We start from the raw sequence: 20672 nt of genomic DNA on the forward strand, positions 1-20672 counted from the left end.
CCAACCGCTCCATAATCTTCCCCGGAAGCGTTTGTTTCCATGGGTTCAGCAAGCTGGCGATGGCTTTCATTCGTTTCACCTTGCCACCACATGGCTTGTTGGGACTCACACAAAGGGAACGGCGGGGGGGGGGCGCCCCCCGGGGGGGCCCCCACAAAGGGAACGGCGGGAGCGTGCCGCCTCTGGTAGGCCACCGCTTCCAGCAGCGCCGTGGCCGTGGAACCGCAGGGATGTGCTGTTAGCCAAGTGTAGGCTACCTGCCTGTGGTTTTTTAATGCAGTCTACTGGGATTGGATTGTGACCTTGAGCTGCCTGATGTATTGTTCGTGATTTAGAACCACAGAAAAATAGAACAGATTTTCAATCTGGTTTTTATTTTATTTGCAACAGCCCAGGTGTCCCATGGTCTTCCCCAGAGGCTTGGAAACATCAAGCAGCATCAATACATTAGTCAAGTCACTTGTGCTAAATAGCAGGGAACGCACTGCAACTGTCTGATGGTCCTACTTCAGAGTATTGTCCCATGAAAGGAGAATCTTACCCATTGGTCCAGTTTACCAGCATTTTACCAGCGCTATGTACCACACCCCTGCAGCATGGTCCTGGACATAGGCCGGTGCCAGAAAAATACTCTGTGTCTGTATTTAGCCAACCATACACACACCAGTAGTACAACTCATCCTGTTGAGGTTCTTGTGTAGTACTGTCACTATGGTTTGGGTTTTTTTTTTTACAAGAACTCATCATTTCAAACATATTTTCTTAGAGGAGATAGGATCCATCTAAAAATAAATTTACATTCCACTTGTGTGTATGAAGAAGAAGGTAATAGCATTCTTCTTTGAGTACATGGAAGAGAACCAGACCTATCAACTTTTCTTTATATGATGTTGGAAAATGTTAGGCTAAGGGAGAAACGCTTGTTGTGCAGGTAGTATTCATTCTTAATGTGGTTCTTAATGGCGATGAAGCTACAAGAGAAAGATGTGATAAATGTCTGTGGGGAATGCCACTTTTACCCATTATTTGCTAAAAATATTTTTGTGAATTACTGTGTCTTCACAAGATAGCCTAAAGAAGGGCTCTCCTCCTTCATCTTCTGTTCACCTGTTTTCATGCTCGCTGTGTGGAAATGGATTTTTAGCTCCATTTAACTGCATGAAAGGGTGTATGTGTTTGAGAGAAAGAACCCCCCGGACCTACGCTAACACTCCTCCCTGCCCCCCGTGATTTCTAAATATGCCAGCCGTGCACAGTGATAGCTGAAGTCACTGGATGCTGTGTTTTGAACGCAAAAGCGATACCTATTTTCTAAGGTCAGGGTCTAGATGTTTCAGAGTGCTCCCTGAAATTACTGGATACTTCTAAATACGTTGTACTCCTGACCTGTAAAATGGGGACAGCCTTGCAAAACGGAATGAAAATCCCTGAAGTTGCACTGTGATGATTTACTCATCTTTTAAAGACAGTTTATTACATCTGTCACTAGGGCCGAGTTTGAGAATTTTGCAGTAAATAAGAGGGCTGCATGGTAGATAACGAAAGTACTTACTAGCGCGTCAGTACCTGAGCCTTTGAATAGTCAAGCGCACTTAGTGAGTAAAGCAGGCGCTCTCTGGAAAAATAGTGTGTGATTATATAATTAACGATGGTATCACAATGCACAACCATGGGAGGACCAAAAGAAGCTAACACCGAGTATGTTATTTTGGTTCATTGTATTAAACTTTTCACATTCCTTTTTTTGTGTGTGCAATGTAAACATAAGCTGAAAGAAAAGACTAAGACAACTGCAAACCTAATGAAATGATGCTTTGTCTGCACAGTCTGTCACGTCAACTGTCTATACCCATAGAGATTTGCCTCCAAGCATGTTCTGTGTGGGCTCATGCCAGAGTGAAGCTCTTTGTCTTTAACGAGATGTGATTCAGATCATAATTTAACTCAGCCCCGTTTCCACTTAAATTTGCATTTAACAGAGCTGTGAACAAGTGACAAGCCATAAAAATTGGGCTATTCTACTGAAATTATTATGTGCTCTTCAAGCTTTAAATTTTTAAGAGAAGTGACTGTCTCTTATGTGTTTGGAAGGTGGATCCCACGTTGTGGGGACTGTTGCACTCTTCTTAATGTGTTGCAGTTATCAAATGCGCAGGTGGGTGCATGATGTCAGGACACAGCGCTGTAGTTTCTGTAAAGCTTTTTCACATCGTGATGAGAAGCAGAACTCGGTTCTTGCAGTTTTCCAGTCTGTGGTGAGGGAAGGGGAAAAGAAGCGTGGCAAAGGGAGAGGAATCCAACTGCATGCTACGGACAGAACAGGGTATTCTCACATAGTTATTGAACCGTGTCCTGCCCTCCTTTTGTGCATATAACAGCCACGGAGAAGACGGAATATCTGCAAATAAATATGTATGTTTGTATATATAAGTTACAGTGTATCCAATACTGAAGGTTGATCTTTTGAAACTAAAGCTACTTGAAGTTGAGAATTAAGTAACCCATTAGTATTTTGTTAAGAAGAGTGCTTAATGGACGATTCTTACAATGAAGCATTCACAACTTCTCTTTTAATATCCGAGGGACCACATAGCATATGTACAGTTTTCTTACTAGAGACATTCTAAAATGTTTTTCACTTTTTTTTGAAGGACAGTAAGTTCCTCCCCCTTTCAGGGTCAGAACGCTGGCGGCAGCACCCCCGAGCCCGCAGAAGCAGCGGGTGCCGGTGCGAGGTGACCCCGCTGCGGCGCAGGCGCGGTGCTGACAGGCTGTGGGTCCTCTGCTCGGAAAGAGTTTTGCTCGTTGTCGTCGCACCCCCCCAGCTACTCCTGCCCCTGGCTCCAACAGTTGCCAGGAGCTGCTGTAAAACACTGCTTAATTATGGAATTTCCTTGATCCTCTTCAGCCCCTCCAGAGATTCCTGGCCCCACCCTTGGTCAAACGAACGAGCAGTGGTGGTACAGCGGTGCTGCTGCCTTGCGATCCTCGGGGAGCTGTTGGTGTTTCCGTAGCGAACAGTAGGTTTGGAGGTCTCTAAACGTGCTGGTAAGCGTAGCTGCTGTTGGTGAGCATTTAAAAATACTGTTTTGAGAGTTAATTTTTTACTCCAAACAGTATTTTTATTTTTCTGCATACAGCGGGTCTCACCATTCTCCTGTGGAAGTTTCACAGAGCAGACACTAGGCCTGGAAATCATTCTGAAGTGTGTGAGGGAAATGAGATCAAAGGTTTTCACAAGAAAAAAGCGGTGTTTTTATGTGCACAGTAATTTTTTCATCCTGATTGTTACACAGGACTAAGTACTTGTGCACGTTTTTTTCCACTTACCTTAGAGGGGTAAAATCATACTTCTGAAAGTTACTTTATGTGATCTTTGGGGGGTGAATTGGCATCTTATCACTTAACTGTTTTTTTTTAATAGATTAAGACTGTACTGAGTAGATTTCATTTCTTTAGATTTTAGTGATAGTTTTTGAATTCTCTGTTTAATGACAGAGGACATTGGTTCTGTGGTCTTTTGTGTTTATTCACTTGCACGATGTCAGAGATCCAGTATAGTGAAGGACCTTCATGGCCCTTATCCTGGTTTCTTTAGCACAATGCGATAGTGTATTTTCTGTATATACAGACAAAATCCATTATTTCTGTGGGAATTGGACACATGCGTGTAGGGTAATTGTTTCTAAAGGTAAAAATAATTTCTGTTCAGTTCATATCTTAAGTTTTGCTCACCTGTGACTGCAAGACATAAAGGTCACTTAAAAAAGACTAATAGAGCTAGGATATTTAAGCAGTTGACGATACGAGACTTTCCCAGATGGGCAAGATTCTGTGAGGTTAGTGAAGCAGTTCTCAAGAAACACGCTTTAAAAAATCGTGACTTCACACTCCAGTTGACTTCATTTTGCATTTGAAGATCTCAAAGTACTATGTAGTTTAACTGGTAGAATGGGTAGATTGGCTTTTCAAAATGATGATTCCATCTACATTGCCATGAAAAAACAGTAAATTAATTTCAGTACCTTTACACTTTCTTTTTTAAAGCCATGTAAGTCCACCTGGCAAGGAATAACTGTGACATGAAAAAATGGCAAGGCTTAAAATAAATTGCATTTGAAGGGAACTACAGGTGGAAAAATAGCTTTTACAATGTATTTAACAATGTCATATTTAGAAAAAAGGCTACAAAATTTATACTGCATGAAGCCTGGAAGCAGCATTTTTTTGAAATATTTAACGTTTAGTAAAACGCAGGGAGTAGAAAGAAAACTTCTTGTAAATAGCTTTTATGTCAAAACTGTATGGGAGCTAGAAACATACTTCTGTATCTGATGTCTCTAACAGTAAGAGAAAACCAAACTAGACTCTTCCAAATTCATTATCTGTGAACAACCCGAATCAACTGTTCCCTAACTCACTCAGATAAAACGGAGATTGTGAAAAGCTAGCCAGAGTTTATAGTCCAAGAAGAAGGATCTTCTTTCTGACCACTGAAAACACAAGATGTATGCTGCTTTTTTTTCGGCATTCTGAAGTAACTTAGCAAGAAGCTGAGATGTTTGTTTGTTTGTTCCTGCTTCTTAGTAAGGATATTTTTTTTCTCGCCAGTCTACAGCACAGCTCACCGAACTCCCACATCTGTTTGGTTGTTTCCCTTTTAGTAGATAGGATCTTTAAAACAACCTGCACTAAATGCCATCTAAAGCTGATTTTGTGCAGTTGTGAAGTGAAACCCTAGTGAAAGGGACTGGAGTGTGAAATAGTTTAAAAGTAGAGTAAAGGAGAAAATATTTAACAATATTTAAGAATTTTGAGGGAGCTCATAAGGCAAAACCATATAGGATGTTTCTTTCAATGGAAGGAGTTGCAAAAAAACCACGCCAAAACCTGGCGCCTTGTCTGCTTGGGGCAGATTGTTTGAAGAGAGGGAGATCAAGCCAAAGCTAGCTAGCTGAAGGACTTGAGGAGGAGAATTAAATTATAAAGTGCTATGAAATTGGCTGGGTCAAGTGCATGGGCAGTTCTAAAATGAGAAGTAATTTTGAACTGAAGCTGGAATAACAGAAAACCAGCGAAATGTTTGCAGATGGGACTGATCTGGTGAAAAACACTGTTGGGTAAAAGGTACTGGGAAAGATGAAAGCAAGCTGCTCTATTTGAATAATCTTCTGCAGGAAAGGGAATGAGGGACTGTCAGTGGTGCTTTGCTGTCTGCCCTATGGCAGCTGACAAGTTTTTTGAGAGACGCGTGAATGTGCTGGGACTGATGTGTACATTAACAATTGGCATTTATTGTTTGGCACAAATGAAGATACAGCTGATAGGTACCACCATAATTAATGAGTATGCTAACAATGCCTTATTTCTCGGTGTGTACAAGATGAAATCTTGATTTGCTCTTGATACTCACTTTTTTTTTTACTGTGAATATGCTGTAGTAATCTTTTCCCAGGCCAATAGTTGTTGAATATTTGAATTAAACTGAAGTTTTAAAATAAATTTAATTTAGAAAATAATTGGAAAGAGTTCACTCTCTATTCTTTTTTCCACAGAAATGTGTTTATGTGCATTCAGGAGCACATACAAACGCACTTCTATTTTGCAATTGCCTGTTGTGTTGTGAGGTTAGTCCTCTGAGCTCCTTTTGGGCAGGCAGTGAGTGCCTAAAAGTCTGAAGGGTGCAAAGTATCCTCAGCAGGTGCTGGCTTGTCTTGTAAAGGTAATGACAACAGTAATAGTAGTAGTACAGTTCCTTTCATCCTGCCGTACCTTATTAGATTAGAAAAGACAGTTCCTGAAAAATAGATGCATTTTTAAACTTTGCATGTTTAAAGGTAAGCGAATGCAACTGCACGAGCCTACCATTGCCTCCTTATTCATAATTCTTTTCAACCCACTTCATTTTGTGAATCTGGGTTAAGTGCAGCCCCAGAAAACTGTAGCATAGCTGAAGGAGGGGACAGCAAACTGCATTGGGGGTGCAGGGATGAGTGTCCAGGGACAGTGAGCTCTTGTGTCCGCGTCGCTGTCGGGGGGAGTCGCATGAAGGTCCCTGCTGAGGGCCTGGTCTCTGAAAAGTGTGACATTGATCCAGCCCGAAGCGCCAGTCCATGGGGAAAGGTGTGAAGAGTTCCTGCCTTGACCAATCACTCCAGCTTTTGTACCAAACCTTAAGTTGTGCTAAACTGATCCAGTATATTTAAAACAGACCTAATCAAAATAACTATTAATCTGGATCCTTTACTGGTCTGAGTTGCTGTCCGTATCCTAAACCGGTTGTACTGACTGCACGGAGGAGGTCGCAGCAGATGGGAATCGGCAAGGTGCAGAACTGACCGTGAGATTGTGTTTCGCCTCATGAGGAGTACTGCAAAACCGGGGATAGCTTCAAACTCCACTGGATCGTCTATGTTTTGAAAGGCTGAATCCTTAACACCATTGTGGGTCAGGCCCCTACACAGATGAAGGCATTAATGAGAATTAACATAATCTTTCTCTGTTACTTCCGCTGGTTGTCTTCAGGCTGCACTGGAGGCCGTGCTGAACTGGTGGTGACAGAGAAGGTAGTCTGCTTGTGTGGGTCATGGTCTCTCAAGAATCCTGGGCCAGCTTGTGAGCTAGTGGCTGCTTTCATCAGGATCGGAGAGGGCCAACATTACTAGCTGCTGCTGAGGGGAGAAAATGCGCCTTGCCCTGAGCGAGGGAGCCCTGCCGGAGCGCATGGCTGAGGCTGCTAGCATGGTGGGAGGCGGCAGCTCTTGTGTCGATCGATGGTTTTGTATCAGCATGTTTTAAAGTACATTTCTAAGGCACTGAAGGCTGATAACACAGCTTCTCCTTTGCTGCTGGATCCTTCATGATGGCGGTTACTGCAGCACCATGTGGCTTGGCTCTGGCTGTAGTTTTACCAGAAGTTGCACTGCAGTACCGTGAGCAAGCTCACACAGTAGACTGGGGTGTAGTGGCCCCAAGGTAATTTTCTTAAATTTAAAAAACTTTCCATCTCTATCGAAGTATATCTGCCACATCACGAAGCATCAAAGCACTGTGAGTGGACTCTTACTTGAGACAAGCTTCCTTTTTGTCCCTTTTTTGTTTACAAGGAACAGAGTGTCAGAGAGAAAAAGTTGGGCAATGATTTGGCTCTGCCTGCAGAGTTGTAAACAGATTTCCCAACGTTTGGCAATGGTGGTGTCGCCGGAAGCGGATGTCTGGATGTTCTCCAGCACAGTGTGAGCCTGTGGTCCTGTGTGGAGCAGCTAGTGAGTCAGAACATGAGGGCTGCTGGTGCTGATGCGTCATCGGCTTCCCACTTGCCCTGAAGCAGCTTCACTTTGATGTGGCTTAGTCACAAAATCCACTCTCGGTCCAAATGGCAAAACCCTGATAAAGGACCCACTACAAGTACTACAGTGTTGGACAAACTCTTAAGTTTGTGTTATTTCAGGTGAGAGCACACTTACGGAATAATGTATTTCAAATCAGTTCTTTCTCCTTGGTTCCCTTAAACCTTTTTAGATGAGTAGATCTGAATTTCCTAATACTAGGAAGAAAAAAAAAAAGGGGGGTCTGAAAATAGAACCCTCAGACATACATTTGTTGTTGGAGTTGGTACAAGCAGAAAGAATTAGTATACTTCATGCTGCTGCTTGCTAATTTTAACTAACTGAGCTGTCTTGGCAAGGCTGCAGTGGAAGTCAGGGATTAGAGCCTAGCAGTAAAAAACGCAGTACAGAACGGTAGCTCAAATTCTGAAGAACATTGGTATTTCGAAGTGGGAGGCAGACACCCAAACAGGAAGCATTTAACAAAACCCTAAGGTACAACAGGTAGAACAGAATCAAAGAGTCCAAATAAAATATGGAGTTGTTTAGGTCTGACCTTTCCTTTGATTTCTTCCTGATGAGGTACCACCATTAGGATACAGCTTACCACATACGGAGCTTGTGCATGGTAGACTTCAGGGGCATGAATGCCGTGACTTGGGCAGCATTTATAATAGCATGTTCTGTGTCATACTTGACAGATAGACATATCTCATTTGAGTTGTAAATATTAAGCTTTCCCTGGTTTCAGTGGGAACACTATTAGCGCACAGCTAAGTATTCTTGAAAATCTTCTTTTCAGAACTTCTCGTTTGCCTATGAATACCCTGTATCAGTCTCATCTGTGACGCAGAAACAGAAGTTAAAATGAATGCCTGTTCTTTCCTACCCTGCTTACTTATGAATGAAGACGTTGTTGAGAAATGGCATGCTCTGATACTAGGATTTATAATAAGAAATGCAAAGATCACTTCTGACAAACGTGAAAGTGGAAATTTGAATATGTGTTTTGGGGCTACTTTGTCATATGTTTGAATATTACTCAAACAAGAATCTTCTGAAAACAACTCTTAAAACTTTGTTAGGTTTCTACATAGCAGTTCTCTCTGCTTCGTGGTGAAGCTTCAGTGTTATAGCTCAGGCAAGATATCTAAAGTTTGAGGCTCCTCCTCCTTGGATTCATGCACATTTATCTTAAAAATCTATAGCAAAGAACTGTTTCACTAATTCTCTCCCAAACTCTTAGGCTGCCTCTTTGGATAATGTGTGTAGATGATGAACAGAAAATAGCATGCAATAAAAGACGTACTAATAGATATATAATAGTAGAACATAATAATGAAAGAACAAATAATGAGAGATTTTGAGCACTCATAAAATTAGTTTTTTTCAGAATTGTTCTGACATTGAGTGTCAGCTTCATTTTTGGTTGAGCAATCAGTATAGTAATACTTGTTAGAGAAAATGTATTTAAATGTGCAGAATTTTTTATTCATATACATTTTTAAATAAAAATTGTGCTATTGTTCCATCTCCTGTTCCTCCCACCTGCCTTTTAGGGGAGAAAGGAAAGTAAAAATGACAAGGGAAATTGAAAAATATTATTTACATAACTTTGGAGCTATTTTATAAAACAGTTTTGGTAGTGAAAATGTTATTATAATTTGCAGAAAATTATGCAAAAATTAAAAGCATAAACTAGCAATTACAGAAAAATACTTTTTTCTTAAGGGAAGTGGAAACTTCTTACAACTTACAGAAACACAATATATAGTTCTTAGGACTGAATGAAAGAAGGGGGTTTTTTTGTGGTATTTATTAAGTATTAATTTAGACAGATTTAGTGTAACAGGCTATCTTTCTGTATAGATGCTGCTACACTAGAATTAAGTGTGTAAAGTGATTTATAACAATGTAATTCCATTGGTAAAGCAGGTAAACGTAGCTTACAAGTCAGTGCCTTCGGGGACACTTAGACCAGGGGTTTAACTCAGTGATATCTAATTATCTCCGTGATCCTGACAGTTAAATGCTTAATCTTTGTCCAGTACCAGCATAAAGCTCAGATGTTGGGAGAAGTAAAACTTTCACTATCTTCCAAGTGGGTCACCCAGGTAGTACAGTTTAGCAATGAAGGCAAGATTTCTAGCCGATGTTACTTGCCTTTGTCTGAAGCTTTGTTTTCTGTCTGGTTGTAGGCTGTGTGATGTACGCCAAGAAAAAAAAATCCTTCTGCGATTAGTAGTTCTGGAAATATTAAAACAAGGAACAGATGGATTGATGCAATCCCAGATAAGGGTGCTTGGGCGTTCTCTCTATAGTGTTTTTCTTTCTTGTGTACAGATATGCATTTCAGAGCTGAATAAATGGTCTTCATTACACTGAAGTTTCACACGTAGGAGCGAAGTTATTTTTTCTGGGGTTGAAACACGAAGAGCAGAAAGAGAGCGTGTTTTCACAGTCAGAAGGGCTGCTCTTCACCGCTGAGGCCTGACCGGCCGCTCCCAGCCTGCACAGCCGCGCGGCCGGCAGGGTGAGAGTCCAGCAGAAGCAGAACAGGCAAAACAGAAAAGAATTAAGAAATTAGTATTAGCCATAAGGGTTTGCTTAGCCTGATCTGTCAGACCGCACAGCCGAGGAATCACGACTGCCAGCGGGATGAGAACATGTGGCTGGGGACGGGGCACTTCCCGCTCGGCAGCAGGGACTCGGGTTGTCCTCAGCCCGTCGTGAGACCGCAGCTGCAGCCGGGCTCACTCTAACGTGGAACTGTATCGTACCTTAAAAACCCCAGAGCGGTCCTATGGACGATCCAGAGCTAAATGCTGCTCCTAGAGCTGCTCGTCGTGACTGAAGCAGGTGTGGCCGCTCCACACAGCGTACGCTGCTGAATGGCTGTAATGGCGGCGGGCGGCAGCCAGCGGCCCTGCGGCGCCTGTAGCCTCGTAACTGCCTGTGAATCGATTTTAATGATGAAGGTCCTGAATTTTAGGACAGTATTCTGCATTTTAGTGTTTAGTGAAATCCACCATATGGAATGCTTTACCCATTGGTCTTTAAGAAGAAAGAGGCTGTTCTGAATTCAGTTTTGTCGGTTCTGATACCCAGGAGGCTGTAAGACTCTAAAAAAGGCTAATTTCTGTCACTGCTACGGTTTCTTTTATTCTCCTGTATAAATAAAAAGAGCCAAAACCTGTTACCCCAGTACAAATCCAACAGATTCCAAGTGGAATGAACCGGTGCCTGTGTCTGCAAAGGGACGGTACCTATGTAGAAGCAGGGGGGTGGGCATGTACAGAAACGGTGGGAGTCGGGGTCCAGGGAAGGCTTCTCGGGCCTGAAACCAAGCCCTTGGTTTTGGCGTCTTAGTGCTGATTGTAGGGAATTGTTGGGGTTTCAATTCTACTATCTTAAGTTGTTAAATAAGCATTGTCTAGTGTTCAACAGCCTTTTCTTTAATAACTGGGTAAAACCAGATCGGTTTAGTAGTCATAGTAATAAATTCTAGTAACAACCAGCTATTACTTGACCTTGAATCATAATATCAGTGCCATATTTGAGGGTTCTGTCTCAGACACTCTGTCTGCATGGTTTTTAATGAAGAAGATATGTTTGCACACTGCCAGGATGGCACCGAGAAGGGTAAGCAAAGCCACTCATGGATCCTGGCTATGCCTGCTGAGAAGTTATCATGTTTACACAGAAAATTCCTGTGGTTTTGTTCTGTTTTGTTTCGTTTAAAATGCAGTTGGATTCTTTTAGGATCTATGATCCTTATGTTTTTTGATCAACTTTTTCAGTTCTTCTGTAAGTTAAGAAGCATTGCTAAGTGGTCATCATTGTCCTGCTTCTCACATGTGTAATTAAAGATTGTTTTCTCTATAAAAAGGATAAAAGAGATTTTGAACAAAAGCAGTATTAGTTTTCAGCTACAGTTTCATGACTGGTTGCTTTGCAGAACATTTTTATCTTTTCTTATGAGGACTTTTATGTACAAAGAGGCTTTAAGAATTTATTAAAACTTGATTGAGTATTTTTAATTTGCAACTCTTATTTCAAAAACGAGAAAATCTGCAGGGCAATAAAGATGCATCCTAGAAAGATATTAACTTAGAAAATACTTCCTTGTTTATTGGTTCTAGATTATGTGTTTCTTCATGTTTTGTGCTGGCTTAATGCTGACTGCCCTGGATTAATGCTGACTGCCTCACTATGTTGGTAACTAAGAAAAGACACATACTTCAGGGAAAGCAGATGGCAGACCTATTCCTCATAATGCTTGGTAGGCAGGACATTTTAAGTGGGCATATTTTAAAAAAACAAGAAAAGGATGGAGAATTGCCTCATGGTACAGTGTGGAAAAAAGCTCCTTTATAGAACTACAGCTCATTTCACGCTAATTTGGTGATCAGAAACCAAGTGTTTCAACAGGGAGTGTTACGCCAAATGTGTTTCTAAAAGAGTAACTATCGCTTGTCTCTCTGGCTGTCAAAGTATATTGAGGATAATATTAACATAGTACTGTTCTTAAAATTTTTTTTCAAAGTCATTACTTGGACAAGATTTTGCTGAGCTGGTGGCAATGTTTACTGTCAGCACTACACAAACTATATTGCTGAAGAATATTTTAATGACTTCTGTTACCTAAACCCTATATGCCTTAATTATTTTTACAGTTTCAATAAAGTAAATCCAATGATCCTCTATTAAAAGTGCAAGACAAAAATTCATAGTTATTGTAATAGACTGCCAACTGCAACCAAGCATTACTGCTACCATGCCCTTTCCCAAATGGCTGCAATGCTCTGAGTCTGTGCAAAATTACAAGGGTATGACCCACTTTCCATTGGCACCTGTAGCAAAACTGCCAGTGAATTCAGTGGTTCAGGATCAAGGCCTAAATGACAAATGCCATGTTTTGATCAACGTCTACTTTCTCTACTTGCTGAACTATTTTGCAAAGAATAGCAGATTTTTTTTGCTTTTTCTATGCTGTGTTTTGCATGGAGTAATGACAGCACTGACATACTTACATATAAAAAGTTTTGAGTTAAAAACTAATACCTTTCAACGCTTATATGTAACTGAATGTCAAATGCAAAAAAGACAAGGAAGAAACACTGCAACACCCAGTGTGTGCTCCAGTGGTTTCCAAACTTCAGTTTTATGAGTTTCCTGGTCATCTGAGCTTCTTGGGCAGGTTTCTGGTTTCCATTTTTTCCATGAGATAAAAGCCCTTTCTCTTTAATTCATCCCTGAACGTGGTATTTCAGAACCTCTTGAAGGTGCCCCTTCAAGACTAGAGAAGTGGAGCTCTTTGCTGAGCATGTGACAGTCCATTTATTCAACAGGAAGTAGTGCCAAACAAAATACAAATGTTTTGAAGTCAGCACTGGCTGTCTTTGGACTGCTGAATAGAACAGAATAGCTCAGCTGGAAGGGACCTACAACGATCATCTGCCTGACCACTTCAGCGCTGACCAAAAGTTAAAAGCGTGTTTAGGCCCCAGAGCTGAATGCAGTATCCAGGTGGGGTCTCAGATGGAGTCTGCAGGCTATTACATACAACCTCTTTAATTTACAGGACCAGAGGCAATGAGCACAAACTGACGCACAGGAGATTCCCTCTGAACATCAGAAAACACTATTTTATTGAGCATGACCGAGCACTCTACTGGGTAGACTTGTTCTCTTTTCATAAATACTTAAAATGGAAGGTTTGTCAAAATCTTAAGTACAAACTCACGTACACGACTCTGCGTGTGTTCGTAGGTCTCATCTGAATCAAAAGATGAATAATCATGTCTGGTTGTCTTTTAATGCCCATGAAATGTGAGAATGTTATTGCTGAAAGGAACTTTAATAACAAAAGATAATTTTGAATTGGCCATTTTGGTATTCTAGTGTCTCTTTTTTGTAAGAGCACTCCTGTTATTGGTCATTGTACGTAATTGGCAGTTCTAGTTAAAGGTTTCGGACTTGTATTTAGAGGGAAGAATACGTTCAAACAAGTTACAGATCGCTTAATACAACTGGCTTCATAAATACCTTAACTTGTGCTTCAAGTTGTCCTAACAGGAATCTGTGCTTTTGGTTTTGAGAGTTGAACATTACAGGAAAAAAGTCTTAATTTAATTTTAACCCTTTTTAAATTTTATAGTGTTTATCTGTAAAAAAAAGTTTTAAAGTGAGAAATGTATTTTGATATAAGCTTCATCAAGGCAGCATCACTAAAGCTCATGCTTAAAAACATGTTTCTCACTATTTCGGGAAAAATCTTTTCTATTACATGTTGGTATTCCAAAACTCATAGCTTTGATTAAGTATAGCCTCTTTATTTGAATTACAATGCTAGAGAAACAAAATAAAGGAACTTTAAATAAAAATGCTTTTCATCTCATTTAGGCACAATTAGGACTTAAGGGAAAACATTGCCCAATTTATTGCTATAGCAGTGTCTTTCATTCAGAATGCCATTTCTTAATCTGGGAAAAAGATCATTTAACTGAACTGCATACAAGAATTCTTACACTTGAAATGTAAGAGTAAAAAGAAGAGAAGCTGAAATCTAATAAATGTTTACAGTGAGGGGAGAATAAAGTGTTTTAATGTGATGGGGAAGCAATGGTGGGTGGTTTCATTGTGAATGATAACAAACAAATATTCTAGAAGCTTTGAGGAAAGGAAATGACTCAATGGCTTAGAGGCTGAGTTTTAGACAAGCATCGTAGTGAAAGCGTGATCTTCGATTACAGTTTTGGGACTGTACATATATGTAAAATAATAGGAAAAGAAAATGGCTGCGGACTAAATAAAGACAGTGTTGGTTTTTTCCATTCTTTGAAAAATGGTTCAGGTGGTTCTTCCCGCCCCCCCCGCTCGGTTGTAATTCACATTATTTTGGTAATATCAGAGGCTTACTGTAAAATGTTTGGACATGGTAACATCACAACAGGCAGAAGCTTGCCTGTGAAGTAGTAGTGGTGGTCAGCTGGGCATGACGGTGTGGAGTGCCACAGCATTAGTGGCAATGCTGATAACGGAGGTGAAAGTAGCAGTGACAGGTTTGAGACTGAGTTCAGTAAAGATGATGTTAGACTGTGCTTTTACGAAAGGTGTATTGAAATGGTTTTCCAGACACAGAATATTTAAATTATTATCCTTCTTTACTTGTTCTTCTTAAAGACTTCTCTCTTTCAAAGTTTTCTAGCAAGCAGCTGATAGAGGAAAACCCATCCAAGTCCAGCCAGTAATCAGTAGCGTGGTTGGTCAGTTGGGCGAAAGCTGGATGTGGAACCAGGCAGTCCCGAGGTAGATACCGGACTATTGATTGCTTTAAGACAGCTCCTTTTTCTTTTCTTGTTTGGAGTAGAATTACATGCTGATCCTTAAAATCTTTGTCCTGATAAGTTTCTTTTGAAACTGATGTTGAATTTCAGTTGCAACAAAACCACAGTTCTTTCACTGCTGTATTCTGTGGCAAAAAATATTTGACAGAGATCACACATTATAGTTACCTCACTGTAAAATCTTATGCAGATTTATGCACTATTCCATAGTTTTCAGGGTAATAGGTACATGAGGGTTTGCATACTAGAGTGGTAGATACGTTGTTGACCTACATTGACTACATTGCAATAAAAACTGTTCGTGCTTTTACAGAGAAATTGGTGATTAGATATGGGTCATGAGAACATAATCTTCCCCATTTGGTAATAAGAATATATTCTGATGTTCTTGGAGACATACAGACTAGTTTTCATGGTGTGGTAAGGGAGAAGGCAGTTGGATTTGGCAAGACAAACACTTGTCTTTTCAAAACTTAGCAAAATTACCATATATTGCTGAATGAAGAATGGCCATATATAAGTATGTAGAAAAATATTGGTAGGACAAGAGTAAACAACTTTTGGACAATTAAATGATCTGGAAGAAGTGTGTGTATTACAGATTTTCAATATCATAACAGAATTCACCAATTGTTCAAGTGAAAGTAACTATTCAACAGTAATGCATAAAAAGTTAGAATGGCAGGGGCAGAAGATCAGAAGAAAAAATAAATGATAGATAGTTTCAAGTGGGTTAGGGTGAGATGAAAAGGGTAGAAAAATGTGGGATAAGAAAAGCAAATAGGACTTTCATGACATTATGCCTAGCCATGTATATGATATACTTGAGTATTTTGTGTTAAGCTGGTGTTTTATCTTTTCTTTCTCAGTCACATAGAAAAAATTACAACGTGGCAAGATCCTCGAAAAACTATGAACCAACCACTGAATCACATGAATCACCATCCTGCAGCTACTTCCACACCAATACCCCAGAGGTCTATGACAGTATCTCAGCCAAATCTCGGTGAGTACTAGATGTCATCTCTGTGGTGAAAATACAAGAGAGGAGAGCCACCTTTTACTAATTTGTTTGCCAAAGTAATTTTTAATTCAAGAAGGGTAACTCTCATTCTTCTGTGAGGCCTAACTTCCTTTTCTTATTTCTCCCTGTGTAGAGTTGGCAGCAAGTGAACGCATACTGTCTGAGGAACATCTCATGCATTTAACTTTAGAGCCTCTGTGACAAATTTTTGATGTAGTATTGAACATAGAAAAATGAGCTGTCCTGTTTCATTTGGAGGTAGTATAAAGCCTGTATATGGAACACCACCACATAATTTTCAGAGCTTACTGTGCAAAATGCTCTTTGATAATCTCTCTGCAGTCTTTCCTGTGTTTCTTCAGGTCAGAGGTTGTAGCTGGTTTGTTTGTTCATGTGTTATGGTGGTGGGGTTTCGCATAGTTAGGTTCTGCACTGGAAGCTACTTGCAAAATACCAAAAAGTCTATTTTGCAGTACCAGTTACCTGGCGACTTTCTATAAATGGCATGGTTTCATTGCTGTTCCTGTTTAGCACTTTAAAATTAAATTTAAGCATCAACTTATGTTCCTCTGATTTTGCCAGATAGGAACCTCAGTGAAAACAAAGCCATGAGGACTCTGACAATTTTAAAGAAAAGATGCAAATGGAAGAAAACATTTTCATGTATAATTAAGAATTACAAATAATTCCTAATATTTCACTTCTGCAGCTTTAAGTTTTCTACCCCTGAAGACAATGAGGAACAGATAGGTTAGCTTACAGGCTCAAGACCACAAAACTATGTCAAATAGGTAGTCTTAAAAACACAGACCAGATTCTTATTCAGGTTAATTTTGGTAAGTTGGTCTCATGATTTCATGATTATTCCTTTGCAGTGTGGTTATCAGGGCTGTCTCTTCACGTACCAAGAAAATAGTAAACATTTGGCTGCCAATAGTCATCGGTAGCAGTAATGCAATATACATATTTACTTTTGTCTTAAATGTATAATAAACACCTAGGCTGTCCCCTGAGGTAACTTAACTTCAGTTCTTTCTTCTGCCTTTCTCCCAACAACTATCCTGCTTGAATATATTCAGTAAAACGTGTTGGTTATGTTATGTGATTTAGTGGACAGCAGCAAATTGTATCATGAGAGTGGATATCTGAAGAAGATACCTGAGCAAAATCTGAAAGGTTAGGGTGTACTATAGTGTGTCACACCACATGGTAAAACTAACAATTGCTCTGTGCATGTTACTTCAAGCCACAGCTGCGTTTAGGTCAGTCTGTTTATAGCAGTTTTGAAATGGCCAAGAGATAAGAATAGGACAGTGGGGGTTTTTGTTCATACTAACTCCTCATCTTATGTTGACATCTGTTACATTCTCTCTAATTAAAAAACAAAGGAGGACAAAAATTAAAAAACAAAATCAGGACAGTGTACAGCAAGCTTTTTCCCCCAATTTGTCAGTGGAAGTGAATCAAAGCCAAATCCTGTACTGAAATACTTGTATACTGAATTTTAAAGTGTCTTTCTCGAGATACAAAGGATTAGAATTAAAAGCATACACCTAATTAAAAGTCTGGTCTTGAAGGGACTTCAGCTGCCCGACAGGGGCATTTCCACAGACTTCAAAATCTGTCACATCAAATACAGACTATATTTCATTCAGTACCGTTCACATTTATAGATGAGGTTCCACTTTTTGGTAGGTATTTATACAGCGCTTGGTGTAGTGTTTCAGTTCCATGACTGAATTTCCTAAACATTAGCCCACTAGAAATAGTATGTAAAAATTTCCACACTGTCCATATTTATTTAATTGAGAAAATATTTTGTTAATGTGTTTTGGTGAACTTTTTCTCATTCTGGAGGCTTTCGAAAGGCATGTTGTGACACTCTGGGAGCAAGCAAATCTGTTTGCACAGGTGAGTAGCACTTTCAGCACCATATTACTAAATTCAGCATCACAGTTCCTGATTTTCCAATCCACTTGTTTGAACACACCAACTGTGACATTATTTTAAAAGATTTAATCTACAAACTGTGTGTGTCTATATATACTTATAGACACACACAGAAATTACAAGACTGCAATAATCTGAACAGGATACAGTAGCCTCTGAATACTTCATGTGACGGCTTAAAATACATGCAAGTGCAGTTTCCAGTACTAAAGTAGAACATCTCTATTTTGAAATTATCTTGGCCAAAAGAAAGGGCCTTTCTGCTCTTTTGAGGTGCTAACAGTGTTACTGCTAAACCTGCTTTCTTGGGTCCGCTCAGGCACTGAAGTGAGCCATTTGTTGGTCTGGCAGTCAGACCTCTAAGCCAGAAATGATTGTGCCAACATCTTACAGACATCAGAGGAGAAATGGGAACTGGATACCAAGTTAAGCCACTCTTCTGGCCATAATTTTGTAACTTTTTAGTAAATGAAGTCTATGCTTCTATCTTTTGCCTTAGCGTTCTTTGGTACTGGAAGAATTAAAAGAAGTTTTTCTTTTGAAGATGTGCCACTTAAAAGAAAAGCATTTAAGTATTCCAGGTCTGCATACTGGTCTGCACTTCCAATTACTAACACATGTGTTTTCTTTGCTATGCTTCTTATGAAGAGATGGAAAATATGGTCTGTTCTGTACAGCTTGTTGCTTTGTTTTTTAAACTCCTTTCAGCAATATTTGCTGGGATGTGTACAAAGGCGCTTATAAACATTCTATCAGAAGCACGGAGTGTGACTAAGTGATACCAAATCATAGTATGCCTATGCTTGAGACATAGAGGAACATGTTGTGGAAGTTGCTTGAAATTAGTAGGCATGCCTTAAAAAAATCTGCTGTGTTTTTCTACCTTTTCTCTTACTGTGGTTTTATGTTGTCTATTTATGAGCTGCACATACTGGTTTTCTTATAACTTCAGCACTGTTAGTTTTCTCACTAACATTTAAAGCATTGCTTTTTAAATGTACAAGAAAGGCATCCGAAGGTATTTCTTCTTTTGATGCACCTGGTTGAATTTACAGAAAACTAATACATGCTAGTCAGGTTTCTATGTTCATCTACACACCACCACTAAATTCAATGAAGTTCCATGAATGAAAAGGGAAATTTGTCCCAGAAATTGAAAGTATATTGTTGCAGGTTAGCATATGTCCAGACTTGTTCACTTTTTCTAAATATTTTACCTTTGTTGTTCTTCTAAGACAGTTTGCAGATGTATATACTAAGGAAAGGACAGCATTAACAGGAATCTTTTAACTATGTATTTTGTTGTTGGAATGCAACCGGGAAAATGATCAGCCTCTGACTGAAGACAACTAGAAACACTATTTCCTGCATCTTCATAAGTGCTTCATAAATCCCATTTACTTTGGTGTTTGTATATTAGTTTTCTGCCCATTCTGAAAGTCTTTTTCAGCTGATTGATAAAGTATTAACTATCTATTGCCAGTCAACTCCGTTATTGTGGTAGAATCAAAGACCGTATGTGGAAGGAGGGGTGTTTGTACGCCCTTACTTTAGGCATCTAACCTGGATCCCTGAATTAGGAGACTGAGCTCTGTGGACTTCCTGTGAATGAAAGGAAGGAGAGAGCAGCTGCAGTGCACCTAAGCTCATGGTCAATCTACTGCCTGGCCTAAATGACTAAACTGTTCTCTGGAGGTGCTTAAGTCAAAGCTAGGGAAGGTATTCTGCCTTAATGGCAATCACTGGTGTAAGAAGATTGTGGAGGATGGTTTTTGGCTGTGTGTAGCATGATTTGGATTAGATCCTTATAAAAGTTTCTTTTGCAACAACTTCTAATTAAATGCTGCTTGTTTTGCAGTGTTTCTCTATTCCTCATTTTGCAACACTCAGAACCATTGTTATTTTCATCCTGCTTCCTTCAAACTCTTTTAAAGAGATTTCTTTTGTGATTGTGCTCTTCATCCAGTTAGTAAGCACAATCTGGTCTTCATTTAAATGTTTTTCAAGTTTAATAGTTTGCAACTTGACATAAAGTAATAAAACACTCTAGTGTTTTATGTTTTCTATATAAACCAGTTTGAATTTATATGCGTGAGTTCCTTAAAAAGCCCGTACAAAAAGAACAGACTCTACCTGCAAAAAAACTCAGAGGACCTTCTGGGCAAAGTGGCATACATCATGGTACAGCTGGTTGTAGAATTTAGGCCTTGCAGCAAATACCAGTTGCAGACTGCAAGGCACAGTTATTCTAGGTCCCGAGTGAGTGACTAAGCTGTGTGTTAAGTAGTGCCCAGAGTTTGGTGGTTTGAGAGTTTTGGGCACTCTGCCACTTTGTAAAATGCCTTTATTTGGGCGTGGATAGGGGCTTTCAATTTATCTCACTAGCAACTAGCTAAAATGTGTGTTTGGCCTAACTAAGCTCACCGAACTCCAACCAGGCTGGATGTCGTCGATGCTCCCTAGTGCCTGGCCACTGCTGTCGTCGTTGCCTCTCTCTTCACAGTGATTAGTCCAGCATCAGCAGTAACTGAAACACATACCTGGTTTTACTGCTTCGCAGTTTCCGCTCCTGGTACACCAGAGAACTTGTGTGACTCATCAGGCTTTGCTTAGAGATGGGATTGATGGGTGGAAAGGCTTTTAAAGGCTGCAATCATGTATGAGCTGGCTGTCAGGGAAGAAGAGACATGGAGTGAAGCAAAGAGATGAGCAGAGCTATGTTTGTGTAGATCCCTTATGCATTAGAGCTGAGCCATCTTCTCTTACCCTGTCTGTTTTTTCCCTCATAATCTATTATTTGCCATGTAATTTTGGAGAAGACGGTAGTTGATAACTTAATAATTTCATAATTCGTAAATTATTATTTTAGTGTATAGGGTCTATTGGCCCAGCTAATCCTGCCTTCAGAAAACGTACTTGGATCACTCTTAATCCTGAACACTGACATAATACCTCATAACTGTATGTTCTCTCAGGTTCTGTCAAGAGGACTTCATTCACATGTATATTTGTAGGGAAGAT

The 20672-nt window shown here is 39.9% G+C and overlaps 1 protein-coding gene across 1 annotated transcript in view; it reads left to right on the forward strand.

Annotated features, from left to right (window-relative positions):
• The first annotated feature begins 10228 nt into the window (after nt 1–10228).
• WWTR1 (WW domain containing transcription regulator 1) overlaps nt 10229–20672 on the forward strand; it is a 38500-nt gene continuing 28056 nt past the window's right edge. Inside the window, exons 1-2 of the mRNA XM_010288059.1 lie at nt 10229–10273; nt 15521–15683. Coding sequence (XP_010286361.1) covers nt 10229–10273; nt 15521–15683 — 208 coding nt within the window. The remainder of the gene's footprint in view (nt 10274–15520; nt 15684–20672) is intronic.

Source organism: Phaethon lepturus, unplaced genomic scaffold (assembly GCF_000687285.1).
Source record: "Phaethon lepturus isolate BGI_N335 unplaced genomic scaffold, ASM68728v1 scaffold6805, whole genome shotgun sequence".
Lineage (NCBI taxonomy): Eukaryota > Metazoa > Chordata > Aves > Phaethontiformes > Phaethontidae > Phaethon > Phaethon lepturus.